This window comes from Homarus americanus, unplaced genomic scaffold (assembly GCF_018991925.1).
Source record: "Homarus americanus isolate GMGI-L3 unplaced genomic scaffold, GMGI_Hamer_2.0 scaffold16894, whole genome shotgun sequence".
NCBI classification, from domain to species: Eukaryota; Metazoa; Arthropoda; class Malacostraca; order Decapoda; family Nephropidae; genus Homarus; species Homarus americanus.
Genome location: NW_024746541.1, coordinates 917,473 through 944,080, shown reverse-complemented (window position 1 = coordinate 944,080; position 26,608 = coordinate 917,473). Strand labels below are relative to the sequence as shown.

At 40.1% G+C, this 26,608-nt stretch overlaps 1 protein-coding gene across 3 annotated transcripts in view; it reads left to right on the top strand.

Annotated features, from left to right (window-relative positions):
* Positions 1-26,608, top strand: part of LOC121879367 (UV excision repair protein RAD23 homolog B-like) — a 43,368-nt gene continuing 16,760 nt past the window's right edge. For all 3 annotated transcript variants that reach the window (XM_042385975.1, XM_042385974.1, XM_042385973.1), the window contains exons 1-5: positions 1-184; positions 8,738-8,816; positions 13,769-13,947; positions 18,170-18,321; positions 22,057-22,150. In XM_042385975.1, the coding sequence (XP_042241909.1) occupies positions 116-184; positions 8,738-8,816; positions 13,769-13,947; positions 18,170-18,321; positions 22,057-22,150 (573 nt within the window). In that variant the 5' untranslated portion in view covers positions 1-115. The remainder of the gene's footprint in view (positions 185-8,737; positions 8,817-13,768; positions 13,948-18,169; positions 18,322-22,056; positions 22,151-26,608) is intronic.

Below are 26,608 nucleotides of genomic sequence, written 5' to 3'. Positions count from 1 at the left end.
AGTATTGGAACACGACATACCGGACGTGACGTCACGGCTCATGGCGGCTGTTATTCAGCAAGAGTGAGACAAACAAGGCTGAGTGAAGGATTATACAGAACAACACACGCCGAAAATGGTGGTTCTTACGCTTAAAAACCTGCAACAGCAAACCTTCACCGTAGAAATAGAATTGTCTGCCACGGTGAGTCACCTTAATGTTCAATACTCGTTAAGTTGTGAGAAGTTTGTGGTAAAGTTATCTTGTGTTGGTCTCTGTTAGTGTTGAAGCTGCATTTATGTTAACGAGGGTCAGCTGCTCACTTGTGGTTCAGCTGTTCAGGCCACTACACTGCTACACCTCTTATGCTTTACACTGTCCAAGTTTTTTTTATAATTTACTCCCCAAAATCTCCAAAAAAAAAAAGATCTCCTAAATCTGTACTTTAGTTTATCAATGTGAACAAAGTAATTGAACATTCCAGTTACTCTAAATCATATTAATATCAGCACATGACTGTTGTTAATGGCTGTACTGTATTATTGAAGAATGTAAATTATATGAAACTAACTAACCTTTATCAAATCTATACATTACTGCAAGTTATTAAGGAACTTTGCCTTAACACGAAGATTTACATATTTCTTATTAATATTTTTACTATGTTTTTACTACTCCTATACACCAATCTGTTAGGGATCCAAGCCAAATGGGAACAAATTGACAAGAAGAAGTTTGAAGACTCATGTGTTCATTTGCTTTAGTCTAGTCACACACACACACACACACACACACACACACACACACACACCCCTCCCCTCTTACTTCCTTGCCTGATTTATTATAGATAAGATGAACTAGTGATCTTGTATTTAATGAGTGCCCTTATTCGGGGTCTGCCCATTTCGACACTAACCTGTTTTCTCCCCACATTTTTACCTGTTTCGTCACTGTGTTCATTCTCATCACCATTTTAAGGGCATTACATTCCAGAAAATTCTTACATATTTAATACATCAATATATACACGAAAATTTCACTAAATTTGCCAAAATAACTGTTGCATGGGATAGAAAACAATCAAAACACCTTGTTCACAAAATTGTTTTACGGAATTATACCTCGGCATAACTATAGGTAAAGGTGCAGACAATGGCTACCACCAGAAGGAAGTGTCCCAGTTGGTTTAAATTTTTTTCTACACACTTAATATCATGATACTAAACACAAATGGAAACAACAATAGAACCTAATAGAACATAGGTTGGGTATGTTAGGTCAGGTTCTATTAGGTTCTGTTCATTATCGTGTTAATTTATGTGTTAAATAACTCGCCTTAATATTGAGGTTGACATAAATCAGCAGTGGCGAAGAGGAATACGTGGAAGCGTTAACCATCATTTAGGAAACATCTCTTGAAGAGGAATTCAGCAAAAATAAAGAAAACATCTTCAGCTGGTAGTCTTTATCTACACCTTTATCTAACAATACATTGGATCATGCAAGCATCTGACTAAGACAATTTATTAAAGACAAAAAAAAAACTTCATGCAAGACTAAATTAAAAAAAAAAGGTTAATATATAGGACTAACCCATGAGTGAAAAATCACAATATTGTCATTACTCCTCAATCTTGGAAGAAGACCGACAAATTTTTAGGAAATTAGAAGTGGTGATATTTTTTCTTCATATTCATCCCACAGCTTCCAGAGATGGACTTGTTTGTCATGATTTGCTTTTCTTGTGCACGATTTTAGCTTGTGCTCAGCAACTACAGCTCCTCCCTGACTTACGACGGGGTTAGGGACCCAAATCCAGGTCGTAAGTTGGAAATGCTTAATTAATACATAGAAAATCTAAAATGGGTGTCTCTTTTTCTTCTCAGCACCATAAAACACTCAGTTTTAAGCTTGCCAGCCATTTTAAAGTGAATTACAAATTTTTTTTTTGTCTGTGTACTGACTTTGGGACTCGAAAATACGTAATTTGACCAAAATTTGGTACGACTGAGGCAGGTCGTAAGTGCGGGTGGTCGTAAATTGAGTAGGTCGTAAGTCGGGGAGGAGCTGTAGTTGTAATTGCAAATCAGTGAAGAAGAAATAACCTTCAATTGTTCTGTATTTTGTTTATTTACCAATGTTTTAATCATTTCCTTTATTAAATAATGAATATTCATGTATAATACAGGTATTACTTCTCTAGTCGTCTGTATACATGTGTAATTTCTATTCGTGTAAAATAATACCATGTAACTTCAATTTGTCACTAATACCAGCGACTGTTAGTGGTGACGAAATGGGGTTATCCCCTGAGCACACCACGAGACTGACTTGGCTCGACGATGTCTTCCTTCAGCATTCTAGACACTTCAGAATCAATAAACTTCCTGTCGTTATGTGAATAACGCCTTGATTTCACTGCTATTGGCTTGCAGTCAGGTGTCAGGTAGTCAAACAATGATAGAAATGGGACTTTAACAGCGGCAAACCCACACACCGTCAGGGCGGGCTTGGAGCCTCCGAACGGAATTTGAACCGCTGAGTGCTGCTGTAGGAAGTCGTGTCCAAGAATAGCATCACTACAGACGTCCAGCATCACACAGTCTAACATCACTGTACTTAGTGTAACTGAGTTCCAGATTAATTATACAATATCCCAGAACCCTCGAGGTAAGAAACTATTTGCCATAGACACCTTTCCCACACAAGGGAAGAATTTCCATCCATGCATGTGTACAATACTAGAGCTGACAAAGCTTTCAGAGCTACCGGTATCAACGAGTGCGGTGACAAGACCTCCGTTTATCTTAGCTTTTATCACAGTCCTTGACAGACAGCCAGGAGGTGCAGCAGAGAGTGTTGCCAGTGTTGAGAATGATTCAGAGGTGAACTTAGCAGATTGGCACACTTTAGCATAATGGCCTTTCTTTTTGCAGTTGAGACACAGTATATCCCTTGCAGGACACTTGGAGTGGGGGTGTCTACCAAGACCACAGTAGAAACATTTCAGATTGCCAGCAGCCACAGTTACTGGCTGTTCAGTTGGGGCAGATGTGGGTGAAGTGCTTCAAGGCAGATTTAAAACTGCTTCCCGATTTGGAGTAGCCATTACAGCATTAATAGTGTCAGGTTGCATATATGAAATAGACTTTCTGGGCCATCTCCAATGTATGGGCCTGTTCATATGCAGTCTGCAAGTCTAGTGTTTTATTCTCAAGCAGGTTCTGTCGTAATTGGTGAGCTTGAAGTCCGTTAATGAATGCATCTCTGATGTAATTGTTGCGTGCCTCCTCGGCTGGGACTGTTTGAAAATTACAGTCCTTACTCGGGGTCTTCAGTGCTTGCAGGTACTGGTCCAGAGTCTCTCCAGCTTCTTGACGACAAGTTGCTAAAACGTGTCTGGCAAAGATCTCATTTTTAGGTTTGATGTAAAGCTCCTTGAGCGTGTTAACAGCATCTTCGTAGTTGATCAGGAGATTTAGCCTGTTCGGCTGAGTGGCCTCAGTTGTGAGTGCATCCAGAAAGTTTGTAAAAGTTGGGTGCCAGTGAGCCCACTGCTTGGCGGCTGATGCTGAGTTTGGCTCCACATCAAAATGGTCTGGCCTCATAAACCTCTCCATCATTAAGTTGAATAAATTGTTATAAATTGTAAGCATTGGGAGGCTTTATTCAACTTAATGCAACATCAGTATCCATAGATCTGTAATTAACAGAATAAACAGGAATTACAAATTAGGAATGACTAAGCTTCAAGTAACAGAATTGGCTTAACACAAATAAACATAACATAAGAAATATAAGAGAACTTCAAACAATATAACATCATCCCCTTATTCACATTATATTATATATCGTTCATAAAACCAACCTAACCTAACCAAGAATTACTTTGGTTATGTTCTATTTTATAAAGGAAGAACTGAAGCTCACAACTGGCTCAGTCATGTTATTATTGACTCTGTATTTGTCTGGCTAAATAAAATGTATCAATATCAATAGGTGAATGTTGCGTTAGCCTGTTGATGTTGGCAGAATGTTTAGGTTAGCACTGGTAGCTAGCTAAATGTGGGATCAATTTGTAGTTTCGACCAACCAACGAAGTTTTTGATGAGAATATGTCATCTGATGGTTTAGACAGTTTTATGACCCTTATCTTCTCTGAAGTTACCCTCACAAATGACTTAAAATTACTTAACCTAACCAGGGAGTTCTGCCCCCTGGATCCCCCAGTATATACAGTAGTCATTTGTCAGAAGAAAAGTGTCTGAAAATTGTCTAAACCATTGGATGACATTTTTTCATCAAAAACTTCGTTGGTTGGTCAAAACTACAGATTGACCAATTGTGGTCTGAACACCGGGGAGGAATATTATGGGGCACAAAGTACAGTAATTATATAATAATGCTTTGGTGGAGCTTAAGTTTAGGTAGATTAGGTTAAGTTAGGTTTGGTAGGTTAAATTACCATAACAGCATCTGTTGCTTGGGGAAGTTCCCAAATTAGCTGAATATAAACAAGTGCACTTGTGATTTTATGCTTGTTGAATATTGTACAAGGTTACTGATGACCCAACCAAACATGTGTACCTAAGTTACCTGTCCTAGGATGGAGGTACAGTACAATATGTTAGGTTAGTTGGGAAAGGTTGCTGGGAATCATTCACTCCCTTGGTGTTCTGTCAGTTGATAGAAATGTTCACTTGCCATCATGGTGGACAGCAGATTTGTTTACAACAGTAACCTTGGTAAAAGTAAGTAATAATAATAATTTAATGGTGGAGGAGACAGCACCAGAAAGGCATTATGGAATTGCACCGAATTTTCAGATGATGCGTGGATGATACCTTGTAAGAAAATTGAAATGACAATGCACATAACCTATTAGAACCTGACCTCCTGACCTGACCTCACCAAACCCCACCCTACCTCACCTCACCTAACTTCCTAACGTGTGCATTGTCGTTTTGATTTTCTTACTACAGTATCATCCAAACAACATCTCTAGAAAAAAGAAAAAATTCAATCTAAGATAAATTGTAATAAACACGCTGGATGAGATCGTCGTTCGTTTCTTTACATTTAAACCCATGAACCTTCCCATAAATAATTTATTTCTTCACCTTCTAAGAACAGAGAGATGTGAAATTAGTGCTAGATGATCAGTGTTCACAGTGTTTTTACCCCATTATTCCCGTCTTTCATGCCCTGCTCACTAACAAGTAATTTATGATCAAACGATGGGCTAAAAAAATATATACAGTATATATGTTAGTGTTGTCGTTTCCATTTTCTTACCGAGTATCATCCAGGCAACATCTGAAAATTTGGTACAATTCCATAATTTCTTTCAGGTGCTAAACGTTTCCTCCACCAGAGGGAATTGTCTAAAGTACGTAGTTGGCTGTCACGGAATTATTTATTATATTTACGTACGGCACGGGGATGGATATATGTACAGTGGTCCATCGGTTAACGAACACAATTCGTTGCACAGAGTCGTTCGTTAACCGAAACTTTTGTGAACTGAATTCATTGTTTCAATGGGATATTGGGTAATTGGTTCCAGCTCACAGGAAAGTACATATAAAGTAAAAAAAATGCAGTAAAGTACACTTACTTTGTGTATGTAGAAGGTTCCTAGTTGATGATGATGATGGGAATTAGAAGTGGGGGTGGAGGAGAAGGGAGAAGAGAAGGAAGTGGGGATGGAGAATTCACCATTCAGGGGACCCATGCTTGATGCAGTCATTTCACCAATAAAATTTTAAGTTCACTAGGTGTAATTCAAGATTATTTTATTTAAATTAACACTGCACTGTGCTATATATTATCAATATGTTAACTAAATTTCAGAATGGCCAATAATTTCAATGTAAAAATGCAGAAATATTCAAGACACCAACAAAATCGATGTTCACTCCACTGTCAACAAAGCCAAACTGACGCCAGGTGGCCCAGTCAAGCGGCTGATGGGCACACAAAAAACTAGTTCCCTGTACTGCATATACTATCAATATGTTAACTAAATTTTAAAATGACTAATAATTTTAATATAAAAAATGCAAAAATATTAAAAGAGCTCAACTTTTTTTATATTCAATCCACTGGAAACGAATGTAAACTTAGAACAGATTACTGAATTGGCAGACTGGCCCATCAGTTGATCAGCTGATGCTCACAACAAAATGTGTTGTTCGTAAGGATTTCGTTAATTGAAGTTTTGTTAGTTAACCTAATTGAAGATCCTTATGGGAGGTAATTCATTAACCGAAATTTGGTTACTCGAACCGTTCGTTAACCGAGTGACCACTGTGCTGTGTGTGTGTTTCTTACCGTAGAGTTCGATACCTTCACACTGGTTACTTACAGGAGATTATGGTGTATCAACGTAGAAATTCACTCAACTGCCCGACATTCCATGTTATTTATACTAATAAATGATAATTTAATGAATTCCATTAATTTCCAACATCTATCTCAGTTATTGGTTATACTTTGTCATAACCAATCAGTCATTACCTTTAGTAATAATAAGATAGGATCACAGATACGTGCAGATAATTGCACTTACATTTATTTGGCAAGCTTCCATACAGTGATTTACAATTTGCATAGATATACGAGTCGCTCACATTCACTCCGTAATAAAATTAATCTTGTAAAGAAGGAATTTTCAACTTGGGGGGAGACATGATTACTCTACTATGGTATGACTTAACAGCCTTAATTCTTCAAGTGATACATTCAATGCCAGCCTGGATCGCTCTTGTTGCAACCAGGCTTCCACACAGGATCATCTTTACATGGGAAATAACAAACCTGGGGTTGGTACACATAGTCTCGTGTCACTGACAGTCGTTGTAGATGGTGTCGCGCAGGAGAACTATTAAGGTGACTTGGGTTGACACTTAGTCTCTTTTCACTGACAGTCCACAGGATGGTGTCGTGGTAAAGGACTCTGTGTAGCATCCTGTTCCCTTAAGGAAAGGGAGGATGAGGACGTCTCAACTCTACCTACCCATGGTCTAGGGTCTACTGGCTAAAAATTGGGTTTTGGGGCGTGAGACAAGATGAACAATACAACAGTCTCAACCCCCTCAGTCTGGCTCACATACCCACTAATGAAATAGTGATGACAGAGTCACGGCTTGCCTGGTGTCTTATCTCCCATAAAACAAACATTGGAGTTGGGTTGTGTGAGTAGATCTAACACAACCCATGACATTGGTCAACCTGTGTTACTGTTTTCTTAGTACTGTTCTGTACAGTACAGTACTGTAATGTTCTGTACAGTACTGTAATGTTGCTCTTGTTAACTTTAATTAATTATGTAATTAGAATTTCCTGAGAGTTTAATGTCAATAATTGACCAAGTTGTCAGATGCTGCCATTCTTGTTCACATTTATTACGAGCATAAATAATTACAGTCTAGTAAGTTGGAAGGGATGTGGTCACAGTGTGCTGCTGCTGGGATGTATCCAAGGTACAACATATAGTGCTAGTTGAAGTGTACTACTGTACCAGCCTCCTGGTCATAATATACCATTGTTATTTTTTAGGCTGTGGTTATATTTTCTGGCCACAGACGTTTACCATGTACTGTACTTACTGCCACTGTTTATCTGGCATTACAATAGTTCTGATTTATTAAACTTAATCTAACATACCTTAACCTAACCTAACCTAACCTAACCTAACTGTAGATGTACTGTCCATGCTCCGACATTAAATCATGTGTAATACATATAAATAAAATCAACCTTTTTACAGTATACTTATATTATTTTTATTTTTTTTACAACATACATCTGACATTGTCCATCACCTGTATCTATCTTGTGTGTCCTGTGTGGAGTATTTGGTGATGTTCCCCAAAGGTCAGCTTTAAGAACTACCCACTTAGTTAAGGATTGCACACACTGTACCAAGTAGCCGACAAGCCACATGTTGTTGGTGTCTTCATCTAGCTCCCGCCCCCCCTAATACAGTGTTTTCACTATACAGTACACTCAAGAAGGTAATAAGGCTGTTGTTGAAGCTGACCTTTGGGTATAATTATCATAATACATGTACAGTACAGTATATACTTTACTGTTCCTTGTATTGATTTGTGAGAACCATTTGTGGCTGACCTGAGACAAGGAGTGAGAGTGGCTGCCAGGGGGTCTCTTCCCTCTACTGTAGTTTGAACCTTTTATTCTGCTCCTCCTTTTAAAGCAACATTCCCAGGGGTCTAGACTACTGGCTCGTGTCACTGTCTGGTTGTGGGCTAAACCATAAATGGGGCTAAAGGGTTATTTGTAATGTTAGTGAAACCTTTTATGTGAAAAGGCAGGTGAAATACCCCAGCACAGGTGCTTAAGGAGTTACTATGTGGAGAGAATATTTCCTGGCTCCTCCTTAAAGGTTTATGGTGTACTGTACAGTGTGACCAAACATTTTTCATTACTCTACTGTATAGTGCGCTAAATATTTGTTGTTCTTACTGTAGCTTCTCTACATTTTTAGGGGATTAATTCTCTTATTTTCTTGAACCTGAAGAAACTGAGCAACTAATTTCTGACACTATAGGATTAACCCATATTAATACCTGTATGCAGTAGTACAGTTGTTTTAAGCTCATCTGCATATTATATTTTTATTTATTTTAAAGATTTTGTTATGTTTTATATTGTGTGTGACTTGTCTCTTGACACACCCCTGACCTGACCTCTCATTGTACTGTAGACTTATAATGCTATTTGTGTTACCCTCAGGTGAGAGCTCTAAAAGAAAAAGTGGAGAAAGAAAAAGGCACAGATTATCCTGCCATTGGTCAGAAACTTATTTATGCAGGTAAGGCAAATACATGTGTGTGTGTGTGTGTGTGTGTGTGTTAAGCTAGTGAAGTGTCTTAATGTGAGAACTATTGACAACTTGTATGACACTCCCTACAGCCCTTTATGAGGCTTTGTTATGGGATATGGAAGTGATGTTAACCTAAGAATGATGATTACATTACTGATTAATATTATGTTGATAATTTGTATGTGAGCTGCACTTGGCTGTATACTCTAACACACTGCCTTACACTACTAACACTCTTCCTCATGCTCTAACACTCTTCCTCACACTCTAACACTCTTCCTCACACTCTAACACAATGCCTCACACTCTAACACTCTTCCTCACACTACTAACACTCTTCCTCACACTCTAACACTCTTCCTCACACTCTAACACTCTTCCTCACACTCTAACACTCTTCCTCACACTCTAACACAATGCCTCACACTCTAACACACTGCCTTAAGAACATAAGAACATAAGAAAATAAGGAGTCTGCAATAGGCCGGTTGGCCTGTGCATGGCAGCTACTGTCGAGAGTTACTACCACTCTCTATCATCCATGAATCTATCGAGCCTCCTTTTGAAACTTTCCAGCATTCCAGCACGTACTACAAAGTTGCTAAGCTTGTTCCACTCGTCCACCACCCTATTTGTGAACCAGTTCCTTCCTATTTCCCTCCTAAACCTAACTTATTCAACTTAAATCCGCTGCTCCGAGTCCTATTCTGCTCGGATATTATAAGAACTTTATCTATATCCCCTTTATTGATTCCTTTCACCCACTTAAATACTTCTATCATATCTCCCCACACTCTTCGTCTTTCTAGGGAATGCAAGTTTAGTTTCTTTAACCTATCCTGATATGGGAGGTTTCTAGGTCCCGGAATCATTTTCGTCATTCTTCGCTGCACCGACTTTAGTGAATTGATATCCATGCTATAATAAGGGCACCAGAACTGAACCGCATAATCGAGGTGCGGCCTGACTAGTGCAAGATATAGTTGCAATAAGACCTCTGCACTCTTATTACTTACACTTCTAGATATAAAACCCAATACTCTGTTTGCCTTATTTCGAACATTAACGCACTGTTTTTTAGGCCGTAGGTCCGGGCTTACAAGTACCCCTAAGTCTCTTTCACAAGTCGACTTCTCTAGGTTGATGTTGTTAAGGCTGTATACATTGACAGTATTTGTTCTTCCAATATTAAGTACGCCTCACACTCGAACACACTGCCTTATACTCTTAACCTTTCCCTCTTGCCAGGTGTAAGTATTATACACCGGTACAGTAGAACAATGGCAGTCGTCAAAACTACCCACTGTTCATGTTGTGCTTTGTCTCTTATTAGGACAAACTGCCTCTTAATCCAGCATTAGTAACTGTGGTGCTTAATGATCACTTTTAAAACTACAAAGCATTTTATCTTTATATATAACATTTAAGCACAGAATTTGTAACATATACACTTATAGTCAAGGTGTGTAATCTAACAACTATGCTATACACCAAGGCACAGGACCTCGGGCAATGCAGTACAGCACCAGTGTTAGACTTGCTGAGATGAACGTCCCTAAACACCATTACATCTGGTCTGCAACACTAAACTATGTAGTGTGTAGTGCAGTGTCTGAATCGCCTCGCCTTTCACTTACCGTCCACGGTTTAGGATCATAATTAGTTGAGAGCTTGTCTTTCTTGGTTTGCTTCAGGAGCACTTGATCAGTTGGTCTCAATTCCGCTAGTTTGGACTTATTTCTGTTGTCTGTCCGGAGTTTCAGTTTCTCCTTTTCTCTTTTATCTCTCTTGCGTGCCACATCCCAACATGTCACTTGTGTGTCTTCCAAGTCATGATTCACTTGGGGAGTTTCACCTTGATGTTCCTTCCCATGAGGAGTTTGGCTGGCGTCTCTCCCGTCATCGAGTGAGGGGTGTTCCTGTAGTGCATCAAGAATTTACCGAGTTGCCGTCTCCAATCTTTCCCCTCGGTATGCATCGCTTGGAGTGCTTTCAACATGGTCGCGAAGAACCGCTCGATTTCCCCATTTGCTTGGGGATGATATGGTGTCACTTTGTGGTGTTTTATTCCCCATTCTTCACAGAACTGTGCAAACTCCTTGGCTCTGAACTGTGGTCCGTTATCTGACACGATGACCGTTGGGATGCCGTGTGTAGTGATGCATCCTTCGATCAGGGTCGTAACGGTATCGGTGTTGTTAGATTTGACCACAAAGGCTTCTGGCCACCGGGATCCTGCAGCGATGATTCCCAGCACATAGTCACCACGAGGGAACGGTCCACATATGTCCACGTGGATTACCTCCCACGGCCCCTTCATCTCAGACAGATTCACCGGATTGGCTTGTTTTCTTGTCTCGAGGCTTGCACATGGGATGCATTGTCTGATTGCCTTCTCCACGTCCTTGTTGATAGTTGGCCACCATACCTTGCCTCGGTGTAGCGCCTTGGTCTTGACCATTCCCAGGTGTGTCTCATGTGTGAGTTGCATTGTGCGTCGTTGTAGTGTTTGGGGCATTACGATCCGGGATCCCCTCAACACGAGTCCCCGTTTTTATGTCAGTTCTGCACGTACGTGTTTGAAAGGCTCCGTTAGTTTATCCGTCCAGTCATTCTTGGCGATGGCGTCTTCGAGAGCTCTTATAGTCGGATCCTTCCCCGATTCTTCTAGAATTTCGGAGTGCCATAGCTTTTGGGATCCCGTTGGCAACCACATAGTTGATGAATCCCTCTGCCAGTTTCTCTTCTAAAGAGATTTGAGCATCGAATGGCAGGGGTTGTCTAGACAGTATGTCTGCCGGATTGTCACTTCCTTTCATGTGTTGGACCTTGAAGTCGTACTGTTGCATACGTAGGATCCACCGGAGTATACGGGCTGATGGTTTGCCTTTCGGGCTGAAGATGGTCGTTAGCGCTCGTTGATCGGTCATGATGGTGAATTCTTTCCCTTAAAGATATAGATGAAATTTTTCACATGCCCAAACTATGGCTAAGGCTTCCCTCTCCAGCTGACATTACCGTCTTTCCACCTGAGTCAGTGTTTGGGAGGCATAACTGATGGGTTTGAGTTCCCCTTGGTGGTGTTGGCATAGCATTGCCCCTAGTCGTACCGGACTAGCATCCACAATTAGTGTGGTTGGTAGCTGAGGGTTGAAGTGCATGAGTGCCTCGCTCTTCATGATGGCCTCCTTCAGCTTGTTGAACCACCACTCTTCTTTTTCTGTCCAGGTCCACTTGCTGTTCATTCTCATCAGGTTTTTTAGGTGTTCGCTCAATGTCGCTAATCATGGTATGAACCTGGTCAGGTAGTTGATCAGACCTAGGAAGCTGCGGACTTCCTGAACCATTTCTGGCCGTCTGAACCTCTTCACGGCTTTGATTTTTTCATCTGTCGATTTGATGCCCTCTTTGGATACAGTGAATCCATGGAATTCAACTTCATCTATGTGGAACATGCTTTGTGTTGGGAGATGGTCAGGTTGTTCTCCTTCAACTTTTGCAGTACTTTTTCCAGAGCACTGTTGTGTTCACTCGTATCCTTGCCCCAGACCAGGATGTCATCCGCTCCATTCCGACAATTTGGACACTTGCAAAATCTGTTGTAGCAGACGTTGTCCTTTTTCCGCGGCTGATGCAATGCCCTTGACTAACACCTTGTACCTGTAGATACCGGAGTCGCACGAGAATGTTATGTCTCTCGATTCGGGGGTTAGCTCGATCTGATGATAGTATGAGTTTAGGTCGATTTTTGAGAATTTCGTGGCCCCGTTGATTTTGCTGAGTAGTTGTTCCACGGTTGGTATAGGATGGCGTATGCGTTTCACCGCTTTGTTTGCTGTGCGGAGGTCTGCGCATATCCTGATATCTCCATCTGGTCTTGTAGCAGTCACCAATGGGGACACCCACAGTGTAGGGCCTTCCATGCTCTCGATGATATCATTATCTAGCATTTCTTGTATCTTCTGTTCGACTGCCCCTCGAATGTGAAATGGTACTCTCCGAGGTGGCTGTGCGACGGGTTTGACATTTGGGTCGATGTCGAGCTTGAGTTGGAAGTTTTTCATTCTCCCCAGTCCATTGAGCGCCGGTAGATGTTGCTCCAGTATCCCCCGGGTTGATGAAGGCATCTCACTGGTCGTAATCCGGTTACTCTGGTGGATACTGAGAAGGTCAAGATCCAAGCTGGCTCGCTTGCTCAGAATATTCCTTCCTTCCCTGTTTCTCTGTTGTTACCAGGATTTTGTGTGCGACTCTCTTCGATCCATTTGACAGTATTGCAAAGAACTCTCCTCGGGGTAGGATGGGAATGTTTCCATACGCTTATGGTTGGATATTCGTTTCCTTGAGTACTATGTTCGGTCGTATTTTGATGATGTGGTCGAATGTGCCCCCGTCAATTAGATTGACGTTTGCTCCCGAGTCAATCAACATTCCGACCGGTACGTCTTCTATCGTCACCTTTTCCTCTGCAGTGTCGTCTGATGTCACTCTGAACACATAGGTATGGCCATCGTCAGATTCTTTTGTGCTCTTGGACGACACCTGGTGTACGTGATTGTCGTCGTTACCCGTTGAACTGTGTGCCTTCATCTTGTTCCATCTGGCAAGCTTGGGCTTCAGTTGATTCATAAGTGTAAGCAATTTGTAGAGCTTTCTGTACGGTTATGTCTATTTCCTTCAGGTATGCACGACGCATTTTATGTGAAGTACATTTCTCCGTCACCTGGTTGATGAGGATTGTGACACACCTACACACAGAAGAGGTTTTAAGCCCACTAGGTACAACAGTATTAGATATTGGTGGCTAATGTGTTCTCCATTCATCTTAACTGTTGTTTGTCACAAAATTTATCAGACTGTGTTGTATATTACTCTAGTAAGATCATTAGCTGTGAAAACTGTTCTTATAAATAATACAACAAAATTCTTATGTTTTTTAGGTAAAATCCTCCAAGATGATACAACGCTCGACTCGTATAATATCGACGATAAGAAATTCCTGGTGATTATGGTGACTAAACCCAAGGCGGCCCCACCGCCTCCTGGTCCCACCGACCCCACAGTGATAGATGAGCCCATGGAAGCTTCCACCCAGGAGTCCACTGAACCTTCCTCATCGGTACCACCATCTCTTGTTATGTTGTACTGTACACCACCTGTTGTTATGTTGTACTGTACACCATCTCTTGTTATGTTGTACTGTACACCATCTCTTGTTATGTTGTACTGTACACCACCTCTTGTTATGTTGTTATGGCCCTCAACATGTCAAAAGCATTTGACAGGGTATGGCAAAAGTCTTGGCACAAGTCTTTGCTTTCTAAACTGCCCTCTTATGGTTTCTCTCCCCCACTTTGTTCTCTAATTTCTAGCTTCCTTGAGAACCGATCCATGGCAGTTTTTGTCGAGGGATCGATCTCTCGCTCTTTCTCTACCAGTAGTGGTGTCCCACAGGGTTCTGTTCTTTCACCTACTCTCTTCCTTCTTTTTATAAATGATTTACTTCACACTATGACTAGTTCTATCCATTCTTACGCTGATGATTCTACTCTTCATCTGTTTCTAGAGTTGATATCATTTCATCTATCAATGTGGATCTGTGCAGCATCTCAGAATGGGAAGGTAGAAACTTGGTTAAATTCAATAGTAATAAAACTCAGTATTTACCAATTACACTTTCCAAATTAGATGATCTCCCACCAATCACATTTCAGAACACATTCATTCTGCCAAATTCTAAAAAGTTGTGCTCGGCCTCACCATTTTCTCAAATATGTCATGGAAGCCACACATCCACAACATTGCTAAAGTTGCCTCCTGAAAGTTGGGAATGCTGTACAGATACCGTAGCTACTTCACTCCTGAGCAGTTGCTTCAAGTATATAAGGGATTCATTCGTCCTAACTTGGAGTACTGCTCTCATATCTGGGGTGGCTCTTCTTCTGTCTTATTAACTCTCCTGCTTTAGTTGACAATCTTTCTTCACCTTTCTCTTCGCCGCAATGTTGCTTCACTCTCTCTTTTACAGGTACTTTATCGTGCAATGTTCGGTGGATTTGGCATCCTGTGTACCGCCAGCAAGGCCGTGGGCTCGTAACACTCGTCTTGCCCGCAGTGCCCACCGTTTCTCCGTGAATGTCAGTCACACTAGAATGACCCGTTATAATACATCCTTCTTTCCTCACACAGCCAAACTGTGGAATGCATTGCCGCCCTCTGTGTTTCCACACTCATACAATGTCTCACTTCAAAAAGCTGGTTTTCCAGCATCATCGTGGTGTAGATTAAAAATTTTTTTTTACTCTTTTTTTTTCGCCCCTCAGGCCCTGATGTGGGTCAGTGACATGTGCCCATGTGGGCTATTCCCCGTAAAAAGGGGGGGGGGGCTAGAAAGGTCTTATGTGCTGCAGTGTAATAGATTTTTTTGTCAAGTACAGTATATACAGTACTGTGCTGTGCTTGGCTACAATATATTGTTTTGAATACTTGATTTTTAATTGAATTTGTGTAGCATCAAAGTGTGAGTCAATGATGTACACTATGTTAATATTTTATCTTCATTTGTCATCTTATTTTTGTGTATATATTTTTTTGATAGGGGGATGACAGCAAGGGCAGGAGGTGCTGGTCAGGGGGTGGCAGGAGGTGGTGGGCAGGGGGATGGGGTGATGTACAGAGACTTGATGCTGACAGGATAAGGAAGAAGAGAAGAGATGATTGATATAATTTAAGGAATTATATTTGTGGGTTTAATGTTAGCACAAAACTCCCTATAGATAGAACGTTTAAACTATGCCTGTGTGGACGGAGCTCACTTAATGTTTGTTTGTAGTCCGAAGAATTAGCTCTGCATTATACCAACTTTGAATCTCCAAGCTTAGTATGCTCAGTAAAGCCCCAAGTTACTATGGGAATGTGTCCACCAGTTTACCATTGTAAGTTGAATCCTTGAATTTGGAGCTATAACGTTCATTCACTTGTGAATTGAAGGTGCATTTCTGTCATTCATGTACAGAGTAAAGTAAATAATACAGGAAGTTCCATAATTTTCTTGGTAAGTCATTTGTTTAGAACTTGAAACTCCATTTCTCATAGACTCAATGTTATAAATAGTGGTTAAGTTCCCCAGCCAGCCCATAATTAAGCTGAGATATTGTATTTGTATACGTAATAACACAGGTTCATTGTGTAGAATCTGGTTATGAGAAACTCTACATTTTCTTAGGCTGAGTCCGACCTGTTTGTACTCTACCCAGCCAAACCCGAGTGTACTCACGTGACTCACACCCACACTCTGATGTTTATCCTGATTTATATTAAGTCACGTTGCTTGCCATTGCAGCATTGTCAAAAAGGCAACAGATAGCGTAATGGGTAACAGTCAAAGGAGAAATTATGGTACATTCTAATCTGATGGTAGTGTTGTTCTCAGGTTTTCTTGTCAAACACATTATTTGAGTTTCCAAAGACTAAAGAAAACAAAAAGTGAGAGGTTTTAAGGTTTACTGTGAGTGAAGGAAGGAGATGAAGTGCCTAGGTTCTTCATGCAAGTTATTTTGACTCATCCTTAATATTCTACCCACTACCTTTCTTAAAGTGCTTCAATATCTTCAATTTCACTCAAATTCACTTTATTATAGACTTGGCACCAGCGTCACATATATAATCACTTATTACACTCAATTTTGAAAGAGTTGTGAGAAAGAAGGCGTCAAACAACTCTGACTGAGGTAACACCATGGTGCACCATCCTTAATAGCAGTTGTGTTGTGAATGACTTTTTTAAGGCATAGTAGATGCACAGAATAGCTAATGCATTAGCTATTCTGTCTGCGCAGACGCTTCTGCTGAGTTGTGCGTACGACACCTTGAGAGGGAAAAGCAAACACCTTGATCAGGCGTTAGCGTGTGCAGCGCCCGAGTAAATAACAACCAATCAGCAAGTTCTCCCACTGAAAATAAGCAGATCATGGCCGCTTATGGAGAATATTTTGATTAATATTGAAGAGTTGGGGGGCTTGTAAGGCAATAAAAAAACTGATATAATAATAAAAATAATTCTATATGCAGTAGTATATTGGATAGGACCTAAAACAAAGCGTATGGCGTGAAAGAGTTGAAAAGGATCGTGCCAAGTTCAAACCTGTTTTGGCTCTGCCCGTTTTTAAGTGGGAGCTGTCCGATTTCATTAGCCGTTGGCGACTTTGGTGTAACAATATTGATAATTACTCCAATATCATTGGAACCTTAATATCCTTACTCATAAGATACTTTAAATAAGGGTGAACAAGTTGATTACAGTTCTGTAAGTGCAAAAATTAAGACTTAAACAAACCTGAAATTCGTCGTATTTCGTGTACAAATATGTGAACACCTCGCTGTGAGAGAAGAAGCACAGCTGCACTGGTTGTTACTTGTGGTTTCAGAGCCTGGAAGAAATTACCTTTACAACAGGTTGATTTTTTGTGTTATTCTTATTTATTGGTGACTGACTGACCTTTTTTCCTTTTTTGTCTTTCTCTCCATAATTTTCTATATATTTTCTTGACTATTTCTTTCTGTATTGTGTCCAAATAACAGTTCTCCTAATTTTATTGTTTTCTGAATACTGTTGTTCATCAGTTATTTCCAAGACGCGCTACAATGTTGTATTTTTTAATGGCAGTACGGGAAAGCTAACGCGTTAGCTATTCTGTGCATCTTAAAACGCCTTACAATAAATGGCTTTAATTAACTTATTTTTTAATCTTTACAATGTTTTTCACTTTATTTAGGAAAAAATGTGGTCATTGTGAATTAAGTATCAATTTAACTTCAATTGGGTCCTAATGTTATGTAAGAGTTTTATGTCACAAGTTGGACCACCACACAGTAACATGGGGTTTATTGTATACTTAAAACACTCAATAGTCTTAGAAGATTTACAGATATTATATTTAGGTAGAGTTCACCTCCAGGTGGTGAAACAGTCCTATCAATAAGTTCCCCCGTCACATGAGTAGTGCGACACTGAGGCGCGGTAACAACGCACCTGGAGGCAACTGTACATAGTGAAGGTTTATTTTCCCACAGTACCCGAGTGTTCCCGAGGGGCAGAAATAGAACTCTTTGTGTCCAAAGTAAAGATACGAGGAAACGCCGTTGAAGTTTTGCAATTTGGGACCAAGATTATGATAAGAATAATCTCCCATGAGGCTGCTTAGTGATTGTTCTCACCTGTAAGATCTTATTGTGACTTAATTTATTTCCTACTGGCTGGTAGAAAAACTGCGTCATTAACATATTCGTGATGTCCGTGTACAGTGATAGTCATTGTTCTGCTGACGAGATGATTTTTTCAGAGTGTGACCACGCCTTCTACAGAGGCATCATCCGTGGCAGCATCCACTACCACCAGCACCAGCACCACCACCACTACCACCAGCACCACCACCCAGCCTACAGCAGCATCCAACACACAGTCCACAACAGCCACACAGCCATCTACAGGGGGGTGAGTTGTTTGGCTTTCTTCTCTTAGTTACTGTTGGGGTAACTGCTAATAAAATTCACTACATTACTGGTTTTTGTCCATCCATCTTGATATATCTGTGAATGTGACAAGTCAACCAGTTACAAGTTATTGATCAAACAAGTCAACCAGTTACAAGTTATTGATCAAACAAGTCAACCATTAACAAGTTATGGTCCATTTGTGTCTAGGCTGATGGAGGACCCACGGCCCTTATGATTATTCTCTTGTTCTCACTTGATAAAGAGATAAAGTTGGGTATAACTCACACAGTATCACCATTAGCTATCCCACAGTGAGGTACAGAGTGCTTTATATAAAGAAGAACTTGGGCAGTATTTGGTGTGATGGAATAATGCTACTTTTATTTGGCAATTTGCAGACATTTGTTACAAGTGAATTGAAAACATTAAACTGTTGTCCTAATGCTGTCAGAGTACATGAACCAGTTTTGGTAATTGTGCAATTTTTTTCCTCATACACACTACTACTACTACTACTTTGCTGTCACGCGGAATTGAGTGTAACGATCATCCTGTTATGATAAAATGATATGAGGTATTGAGGATGTACACTTAGGCTGGCGAGTTCTGAGGTGACTAAAGAGGCCGATACAGGACCGACAGGATCGATCACAGATGTTGTACATGTGATGGGCTACATCTAGTGCCGGAGGGGCGGCGACAGCATCTTTCCGGCATTGGCACTTGTCTGCCTCGGTATGCAGTCGGGCTAACTCGAAAGTATTGACACCTTCTTGTGTGGTGCTCCTCCAAGCGTTATGGTGTGGAGTAATCATCTCCCAGATAAGGGTTGATTTGGCACTTTTCAGGTTTGTCTTAAGACTATCCTTACACCTTTTCAGTTGCCCACCAGCATTACGTTTACTATTCGTTAGGTGACTGTAAAGTAGCTGCTTTGGCAGTCTACTCTCGTCCATGCGGGAAACATGGCCAGTCCAGCGTAGTTGTTCATGGACAATGGTCGCCTCGATGCTCCTACAGTCGGTGTCAGCGAGAATACTGGCATTTGTGCGCTTGTCTTCCCAGCGAACTCAGAGGATGGAACGTAGACTACGTTGCTGAAAGTTTTCAAGAGCCTTATTGTACCTCCTGTATGTGACCCATGTCTCGCTACCATATAGCAGGGTGGGGAGGACCACAGCTCGATATACATGTAACTTTGTAGATAATTTCAGCTCTCTACGGCATAAGACACGGTTTTGGAGTCTGGCAAAGGCTTGAGATGCACATCTGATCCGATGCTGAATCGCTTTGTCGATGTCAGCGGTGGTGGACAGGTGGGAGCCGAGATACTGAAAGTGGGTAACATTAGAGAGGGTAGTACTGTTAAGGTGGATGGATGGTGGAGGTGTGTCTGAACCACATTGAGGTTGCTGGTCAGTCACTGCAGTAGAGAGCAGGTAGTGCAAATAATGCAAGTTTCTTGAAGCCTAATCTATGAGGCGCCATGCCTACTCAACGGCCGAGTGCGCACTGTACAGAACCATGACGGATGGTGTGAATACAGGGCAATTTTGATGGAACGGAGACGTGATGGATAGTGTGAATCAGCCCTTATCGAGGCACTTCCCCCCCCTCCTACGAAAATACAACAATAAAAAATTATTGATCCATAAATGTGTACATGTAATTATTAAATGTAAAAAGTAATACTTACCAACACTGCAGGTGAAGAATGGTAGGTGACACACAGGTATGATAGGTGACACAGAGGTATGGTAGGTGACAGGTATGGTAGGTGACACACAGGTATGGTAGGTGACACAGGTATGGTAGGTGACACACAGGTATGGTAGGTGACACAGAGGTATGGTAGGTGACACAGAGGTATGGTAGGTGACACAGATATGGTAGGTGATGCAGGTGGCCAGATATGCCAGATAATTTGTGTGTGTGCATTTCCCGAGTTCTACTAATACACTCCAAGACCATTATCCTGCTGAGTTATATGAAAGTCCGAGTTATTAAATGCTGAGTTATCGAAGGTTTACTGTATTGCCTTTATGTTGTTGTCCATATGATTATTTATTTATTTAAGACATTATGAATGTAAGAGTGTGTGTACATGTAACTGAATAAATTTGTGTTGAAAGATAGCATAAAGCATATACCGGTAGCTCACAGCTCAACCTGGTAGGGAAAGGGCTGCACACTACACAGTGACTTGAGTCTAACTTGGCAACAATGTCACCAGCAAAATTATTAACTGATGCAACGAAAAGGAAAATTATCTGTACAGTATAGTGTCGATTTACGTGGATTTCCTTTATGCGTTTGGTCATTTACGCGGCACCTGGCCAGACCGGCAATTATTAGTTACGCAGTACATTCCATCATTTACGCGGGAAGCGGCGCGGGCAGGGTGCGCACTAGGTCGCCCAATCAACAAAACATTACCGAGTTCTTCACCCACCACAGCCAGTCCAAGTCAGTGATAGTGAGGATATGGACTTTGAGGGGTTTGACAAAGAGGCCCTGCAAGCCTCTGTGGTGGATAGTGATACAAGTGATACAGGTGAGGGCCAATAATCTGCCCTCTGCCTCGGAACCAACCCCCCATCCCCGTGTGCTTAGCCATCTCTTCTGCTAATGTAAGTGTTAAAAAACCTAATATTATTGATGTTTCTCTTAAATATTAATTGTGTGTCAATACCATCATAAAATTAAGATGTTATTTTTACTACAACATACGTATTGTGTCGGAAAAAGGGTAGTCTGGTGGTCGGCCTAGTCTCTGTTTCAATTAATCCCATATGTTCTGTTATTTCGTTTACGCTTTTCTCGTTTTACGCGGACCTCCACGGGTTTAATTGACGGCATAAACCGAGACTATACTGTATATCTCCAGTTGTCAGGTTTTGTAAATTTAAAGCAGCATTACAGTACAGGATATTGAATGAGATTCTGTTCTTCAGGTCGCAGTATAAAGAATCTAGGGGTAAGGTAGGCAAGCCCAGGTTTATACTGTAGTTTGACCCCTACTTTGTGCATGAAGTTTTGATCCTAAAAACTGTAACTATACTTGAGTGTACCTTGTATATACTGTATATAGTGTTCTCCAGTTTACATGAGGTCATATAATGGTTCAGTAGCTACAGTTGTACCCTACTCATTGTTACACAGAGCCTTGTTCATTATAAACATGAGACACCATTAGAGATGTGTTACTACTGTTAGTTACAACTGTTACACTTGTAAACAATGTTTCTGTTACATTATAACAACTCCAGCTCACTAGTTAGTTACCTTAATCACAACTCATTGATTTAGTTACTGTAGTTATGAAGATGTTAATAATCGTCATGGTGTCTGGTCAGTAACATTTGGCCGAACAACATTTTTTCTCTCCATGGTCAAACTACTGTGCTGTGCTGCTTTTTTAATGCTTTAATTTTTATGTTGCCATTTGGTACAAAAGTTATAAATGTTAATTATCTTTAAGGAGGAGTCGTTATGTTAAACTAAACTGTCTTTATACCTGGAGGTTAAACTTAACTCCTCTTATCTTTGGGTCACCATCTCATTGTGGGAAATAGTGTAAAGGAACTAAACTTTTACAGGAGATATACATATTTTTAATTTAACATTTAAATACTTTTGTGTTGATACAGCTTAATTTGAGTTACGTATTTAATATTTTCTTCACCTCTACCAGCTGGTATAAAATGTGTAATCCTTGTGTTGTGTTTGACAGGTCCGTTGGTAGTGCAGAGTCATTGCTGGTAATGGGGGAAGAATTTAATCGCATGGTAGAAAATATAATGGAGATGGGCTACGAGAGGTTGCAGGTCAGTCCTCTCTATGTAATGCTGTACTCTTGTTATACCAGAAGCATGTTGGCTGTTAGGTGATGTTTACTGTGTGTATCAGTTCATTTTGTCAGTCTTCTCACACTCACAATAACTTGCCTCATGTTACACCAGGGGGGGTTACCTTTGGGTGAAGAAGCTGCCAGGGTTACCAATCATTAACTCTGACTTGATGAGGAGTAACCCAGGGAGTCACAGTATAGTTAATGGTGGAACAGGTGAGATGTGAATAGTTACTGTGCTCAGGTGTTCTATAAACTGTTGAGTTGGTTACAGCGATGCCTTGTTATGCCTGCAACACTAACTTGAGGAGTTCCAAGTTATCTGCCAGAGAATTAAGCAGACTCAAGAGACAGACAAAGGAACAGGTAAGTAGCCACCCCCTTCCCCTCTACCCAGACATTTAAGGGTAAATGTCTGAAAAAAGAAAAGAAAAAATTGTGTGAAACATCATTTTCTGTAAAAAGAGAAGTTTCACTATTTCTGGGCCTAATAATATCTCCAAAAGGTGTAAGAAATAGAGCATGTCAAGTTTACAGTTAATTTACTTTACAACTTTGGTCATTCTTAAATAAGTAAAGAAACTTATATACAAAAACATAAACTTTTCTGACTCTTCCCCACTTAAAGTTAATGTGGTTCAAACATAAAGGAGGTGCGGTAAGAGGGTCAAGACATGCCACACATAATTAAGTTAAATTAAATGCAAGTCACTACACTCACAAGATAAGTCAGGAGGTAAATACACACACACAAAGATGTAAGTCAGAATCAAACATCAATAATACGTACATGAATAAGAACAAATCCCTAAATACACAAATAAATAGTTAAGTTATACCAAGTAAAAATAATCCCTGTACAACGCTTTTGTAACCCTGTAGAAGCAGCTGAAGAGAGCGTAGAGATGTGTATCCTTGGGTCACGGTGCACTACCCTGGCTGGGGTTGGGATGACAAGTGACCTCCTTCCACTGTCCTAAGGAAGTGGGAGGAGCTTTGGGTTTAGGCGGGAACACCTTGACTATTATTAATCACAGTGCAAGTGTTTAAGTTCTTTCTTTTTTATTAAATTTTTCTATAGCAATTCTTTGTGTCTTTAATTTCACTTTTCTATTACCAATTTTACGGTTTTATATTTAATACTTTTGAACTTTTCACTGGAGAGATAATTGAACGTGGTATTTCCGGTACACAGACAGGTGGGGGCAACCACAGGATGCTTTGAAGGGGGGGGGGGGGTCACTGTGCTCTTTCATAGACAGCCGGCAGGTCTTGTAAGACGTACTGTACAGTTTAACTACATATTTACATGTAGTGAAATATGAAAATTTGTCATACAGTACAGTGTAGTATAGTATAGTATATAGTTGAATAACTTGTCTTCTGTGACCACCATGTTTATACAGTTAATATCTTCTCTGTTATGTGTGTATAAAACTAATATATATAATTATTTAGACCAAATTATATTTTTTGTGTCCTAACATAGTATAGATATATTACACACTAAATTAAGCACAATATACTGTTATTCTCTCCAAAACAGGCATACTGTACTGACATATTGTACTGTTTATGTTCAGCAACAACCAACCACATGTATTAATATATTTTATTATGAATCTATACTTTGGCAAGCTGTCATGTACAGTACTGTATGTAACACAGATTATGTAATGTTTCTCACTAGTATTCTCTCCTGCATGTTGTGTTTGTAAAATATTACAGTAATATATTGTATAATTGATCAGTTTTTCACTATTACAAACACAAAATGTTAAGATACTCTGATATATAGTAGACCCTTGCCATTCACGAGTTTGCGATTCGCGATTTCGACGATTGGCGGTAAGCAGTTGGTGGCTATGGTGGCTAGCTTGCAAGCCTTTCCCGCAGCACAACGAGTCATCCCACGCATCATCTCGTGTTGTACTCTCCAAACTTTAGTGTTTCTGTGTGAAATGGTCCCTAAAAGACTGCCTAGCGTCAGTGTTAGTGATGCTAGTGGAGTGAAATGTAAAAGGCAGAAGTCAGTGATGACCCTGACAAAGAAAGTTGAATTATTAGATGAGTTAAAGGAGGGGATGAGTGCTGCCGCCGCTGGTCACTTGTTTGGTATAGGTATACAGTAGTGCACAAAAGTAGTATTAGTTGCTATTCACGGTTGTGCCAATTCGTGCCATTTCTTGGAACCTATCCCTTGGTAATGACAGGGTCTACTGTATATTATACTACTGTATAGGATAATCAGTGTAGTCCACAGGTATTGCAGCCCACTAATAGAAATTTCTAATTTGTCTGCAATTTGTTAAATTTCAAGTCAAATATGTCAGATTTTTTTCGCTAGCTTATAGTCACACAATGGTTTATTTACCATATTATCTTGATGCAAATTTTAATACTAACCTTAAAGTTTATTTAAAAAAAAAAATCATATGTAACACATGTAGAATCAAAGTTTGTTTAGATTACCTACAATATAGAAATAATACAAACATTTACAGGTCTATGTCTTGTATATTCAAGCGGTGTGATCAGAGGTACGGGAGTCCCCAGGAACACTGTACGACCTTGGAAAAAAATTCAGGTCTGGCTCAGGTTGAGCGACGCTTTAGCTTATTCATAATTGTTGGGTTATTCGCGCCATAATTTAAAGCTGAGAAAACCGCGTTTAAAGTTTTTACAGACATGCATAACTTTGTTTTTTGAGTTACAGCATTTATTTTTGATGCATTTTGAAGCTAGAGGACTGTATTTCCAGATGGTAGGTAGTGCATCATGAAGTAATGTACTGAGTTGTTGCAATGTTGACTTGAAGCAACAAAACTCACCACCCACTTTTGGCATTTTTTACTTGAATCAATATCAGAGCGCAGATCCTGCCCGCTAGAGGGGGCGTGATATAGACAGCAGCCGCTCACTGTCATTGGCCGAGTCGGGGGAGGAGGCTGTGATTGGCCGCCCTCTCCTCTCGCTCGCTCACTCACTGACCAGATGAGAGCACGTCACGATGCAAAAGCCAATCCTTAAATTTCCTGTCTGCTACAAATCGATGTACTACCCTATTTGATAAGGGTTTTCAACCTTATTTACAGTGTAGTAAGGAGATCTTAACTACTATCGTATAGAGCTAGGCCAAAAATAGTGCTTTCCAACAAAAAAAACGGGTTTCTCCCAGATGGTCTGAATGCACGTTACGATGCTGGACGCTTCAAATAAAACATTACATCTCTCTGAATTCAATATAGTCAGTCAAAACAATGACTTTTTTATTTCTTCTTAAAAAAATTGTCTGATTTTTTTCTCAGATTTATGTGCGAGTAGATCACAGATTGCAGGCATTTCTGTCATTGAGTATTACAGTGTAGTGCAGTGTAGCACAGTGTAGTGCGGTACAGTGCAGTATGTATTGCAGTGTAGTGTGTAGTGTAGTGTAGCGTAGCATAGTGTAGTGTGGTACAGTGTAGTGTAGTGTAGTATGTATTGCAGTGTAGCATAGTGTAGTGCGGTACAGTGTAGTGTAGTATGTATTGCAGTGTAGTGTGTAGTGCAGTGTAGTGCTACACCACTGGCCTTATGTAACACTCCCATACTCTCATGTTTTATGATAGTGTTGTGTTATAAAAAGAGGATTACTTCCACCAACTCTTGTGGTGACCTTAAAGATAAAACTATTTCCTTTATTTTAATAACTATTAATTATGACAATATATTGCCTCTGCTAGGGAGTTCCTCTTCAGTATTTTCCTACAAACACAATTATTGTCTATTTTTTACACAAAGTTATTATCTCTGAATTTCAAATGAATTGGTTGGAAAATAGTTCATGTTTCCTGTCTGGGATTGACAACATGACCATACAGATAAATAATTGTTACTTCTCCCTATAGTAAGACAATATACTGTATCTATAATGACCACTGAAATATTTTAGATAATCAACATGTTTGTCCATCAGCTTCCAACTGTTAACCAAACATGTTAAACAATACTGTACTATTTTAATTGATCTCTTACAAAGTTTGTATTTCTGTGTTGGTAGTGAGAGATATCATGTCATCTTCTTTCTTACATATATACCATTACAATTAACAAATTTAAAGTATTTAGTAAGAGTACTGTGTAAGGTAGCAATATTACATGCCCCTAAAGTTAATATAGGGTACTGTAAGTTTCTACTGTAGATGGTTGAATTAACAATGTGGCCCCTGACTGTCTTATAAGTGTCCACAGTAAACACACACTAGTATTAATACAGTATATTTCTTTCAGTGTTAAGTGTGTATGGAATCACAACTGAAAGCCTCAAGTAATTTATCAGTTTACATCATATTTCACAAACATTGGAGCAAAAATCTGCTTGTTCATCACAGTTACTAGGCCACTACGGCATCCCAGAATCTTTGCCGTTGATAGATCTCAAGATTCGGGTTTT